Source organism: Rutidosis leptorrhynchoides, chromosome 1 (assembly GCF_046630445.1).
Source record: "Rutidosis leptorrhynchoides isolate AG116_Rl617_1_P2 chromosome 1, CSIRO_AGI_Rlap_v1, whole genome shotgun sequence".
Classification (NCBI taxonomy): Eukaryota; Viridiplantae; Streptophyta; class Magnoliopsida; order Asterales; family Asteraceae; genus Rutidosis; species Rutidosis leptorrhynchoides.
The window spans coordinates 583186493-583190273 of NC_092333.1; the positions used below are offsets into that span (position 1 = coordinate 583186493).

At 26.7% G+C, this 3781-nt stretch overlaps 1 protein-coding gene across 1 annotated transcript; it reads left to right on the top strand.

The window, feature by feature from the left end:
• The first annotated feature begins 407 nt into the window (after positions 1-407).
• Positions 408-2862, top strand: LOC139846174 (uncharacterized). The gene is made up of 2 exons (XM_071835945.1): positions 408-851; positions 2743-2862. Exons 1-2 carry the CDS (start codon positions 408-410, stop codon positions 2860-2862), a joined length of 564 nt encoding a protein of 187 aa, XP_071692046.1.
• Positions 2863-3781: the final 919 nt, after the last annotated feature.

Genomic DNA, 3781 nt, shown 5'->3' on the forward strand with positions numbered 1-3781 from the left:
TCAGGTATTTAATAGCTACAGAGACGCCTGATACGATTTAGGTTTATTGGATGATGATAAGGAGTATATAGAAGGTATACAAGAGACGTTTTTTGGGGAGGGTGGTCATTTCGTCAGAAAATTATTTGCACAATTACTATTATCTAACACTATGAGTCGACCTGAAGTTGTATTTGAGAAAACATTTCGATATTTGTCGGTGGATATCGTTCATCCGCACAAAACAGGTAAGGATATTTAAATTATATTATACTTCAATTGTCATATTGGAGTATATTATTAAATTAAATTTAATTCATTGCAGGGACACAAATTGAGATTTAACTATTAAAAGATTTGACTTTACAAAAGATTGACAAACTACTTCAACGCAATAGTAGTTCATTGAGAAGTTTCAGTTTAATGCCATGCCCATCGAATCATATAAGGAATATTTCAGAAATCATCTTATTATAGATGAGCTCTCCTACGACAAAAGTACACTTATAAATCAACATTCAGATTTCATTACAAAGTTAACATCCGAACAAAAGGATGCATATGATCAGATAATGAAAGCGGTTGATCAGAGCAAAGAAGGTGTGTTCTTTTTGTACGGTTATGGTGGTACTGGAAAAACCTTCCTTTGGAAAACACTCTCAGCTGCATTGCGCAGTAAAGGAGAAATTGTTTTAAATGTTGCGTCAAGTGGGATAGCATCTTTGCTATTATCTGGAGGTCGGACGGCTCATTCACGTTTTCACATACCGCTTCATCCTACGGATGAGTCATTTTATACTATTTCTCCAAGCAGAAAATTGGGTGAGCTCATTCGGAGAACAAAACTGTTTATTTGGGATGAGGCCCCGATGGTTAACAAGATGTGTGTTGAAGCACTGGATCGTTCTGTCACACCCCCAAATAGGGCCTGGGGTATTTGTGACTAATTATATCAAATCACAGTTGTATAAACGAGAATGACTCTATATGAGACGTTTTATTGAGTTTTGCAGCGGAAGATAAATAGATTACATTGTATTTAATAAACAACGCATTAAATATCTTTAATTGATATGATATGTAATGAAGACTCCAAGCATAGCAAGCAATCATCATCAAATTAGCAAATTCAAGTCCTTCAAATTATCCATGAATGACTCGTTGAAATGTTGCTTTCAATTAGCAAATACACAGCGGAAGCATTATGTAGGACCTGAGAATAAACATGCTAAATAGTGTCAACCAAAAGGTTGGTGAGTTCATAGGTTTATCATAAATAATGATTTCAATAATAGTGTTAGACCACAAGATTTAATAAGAGTTGATAGATATAGAAATATCAATCTAAAAGTATTGCTGAGTTTGTAATATCGTGACTAAACAAAAGTTACCCTGTGACACTTGTTATTCATGTCGTTGAATCATTATTATGTAGTCAAGACCAACAGTCAACTGACTAGAGACGTCACTCTCAGTAGCGCTACTCACAATAACTAAGCTTACATCTTATACCTCAGCAATTAACGATATTACGGTAGGGATTTAGCATGACAAAGCACGTATATAGCATAAAAGTTTGAGTACTTGTGTCTAAACGTAAAACAGTTATAAAAGTTGCGCATGTATTCTCAGCCCAAAAATATATATAAAAAGGGAGCTATGAAAACTCACAATACTGTATTTCATATTTCGTAGTAAATATGTGTATGATGGCACTGAACAAGTGCAGAGTTGTCGTCGGATTCACGAACCTATATCAAATATATATATTAACACATATACTCGTAATCGAATAAGTTTATATATATATTATTTCAATTGTTATATATTTCTGTGTATATACTTTTATACATATTCTATATAAAAGTATTTATTTGATAAAATGATATTAATAATGATAATGAATAATGAGTTGTATTATTTTGTAATAATAATAATAATAATATTCATAATGATAATGGTACTGGTAATAAAAATGTTAATAATAATAATGATATAGTTTTAATGATAGTAAAAATGATTATTTTTGTAAAAATGATAATAACGATAATAATTTTAATAATAAATAAAATATAATTTACTTTAATAATATAATGATAATAATAATAATAACTGTGTTAATAATAATCAGATTTATCATAAACTTCGTGTTTAATTTCTAAACTTATAACTACAGTTTCTATATCTTTAATTCATAACCATATTCGTAATTGTTTGTATTCGTGTACTTATAACCATTTTCTAATATTCTACCATAACAACTTTTATTATAATATAAAAGTTAGTAACATATTCATAATCATGTTAATAATAATAATAATAATAATAATAATACTATTAATAATAATGTTAGTAATGATAATACTAATAATTTTTAAATGATAATAGTAATAATAATACTTATATTAATAATAATAATAATAATAATAATAATAATAATAATAATAATAATAATAATAATAATAATAATAATAATAATAATAACAATAATAATAATAATAATAATTAAAAAAATAAACTACCTTTAAAAAGGTCTCCTAAAAAGAAATGTCTCAGACCAGGCTCGAACCCGCAACCTCTTGCTCACCCGCTAACACCCTTAACCATTTCACTGAATCTGTTTTTCTATTTTAACCCATAACCATAAATATATAATCCGTATTACTGTCTGTTTCTTTTCTTCTTCATCACAATTCGACCAGAGATCGAATTAATTATAATTTTCTGACAATTAAATTTGTTTAGGACTTGTAAACGACACAGAGACAATTGGTTGGGGTATTTGAATCAAACGAACGAAAAGAAGAAAAAGAAACTGAGCAGCACAGTGATGAACAGTTGAAAAAAACTCAAACATTGATTAAGGTTTCTGGACGTTTTTAGGCTATGTTTCCTATATGAAAGAGGTAGTAATTCACTCATATAAACTTCTATGATCATCAATTGATCTTGAATTATAACAGGGAACTCGAATTTATTCGAAGAACACTCGTTTGACTTTTTAATTCGAAACTTTGACCTCGAAATTAAGACTCGATATCAAAAATTGGAACCTAGGATTTTGGAGAAAGTTTACTCAAAGGATTCCTAACACATCTGCGTTATTACATTTTGAAATGGATTTCGTTTTGAGTTTTGGCAAAGAATGGATCAAGAACAGGGTACCGACGGGTAAAAAAAATATAATATATCTGTTAAAAATTTATAATTGATGAGAGAAAATCGACTGGTTTAATCAACAACACGATAACCATTTGATTTATAATGGGATGGAGTCAACAGGATCCAAAATAAGAACCAGTAGAGGAATAAAAATAATCAGGATAAAAAAAATAATACTGGATCACGTTTATATAAAAAATTCAAATACCTAATCATAATTTGTATTTGTCTGTATGATTTAATATTAATAAATAAGTATAAATATATTAATAATAATAATTCTATTAATATAAATAATAATAATAATAAATAATAATAATAATAATAATAATAAAGATAATAATAAATATTAATATTAGTTAATAATAATACAAATAATAATAATAACATTAATGATAATAATAATAAGTTGTAAAATAACAATACTTATAATAATTTTAATAATCTTAGTAATAATAATAATGTTATAATATTGATAGTAAAAATGATATTAATATGACAATATTAATAATAAAAATGATAATTTTAATTTTAATTAATAATAATGATAATAATCATTATAAATGTTAATAACACTATTAATAATAATAATATTATTAATAATAAGTTTTATTAATAATAATGATATTTATAATAATCT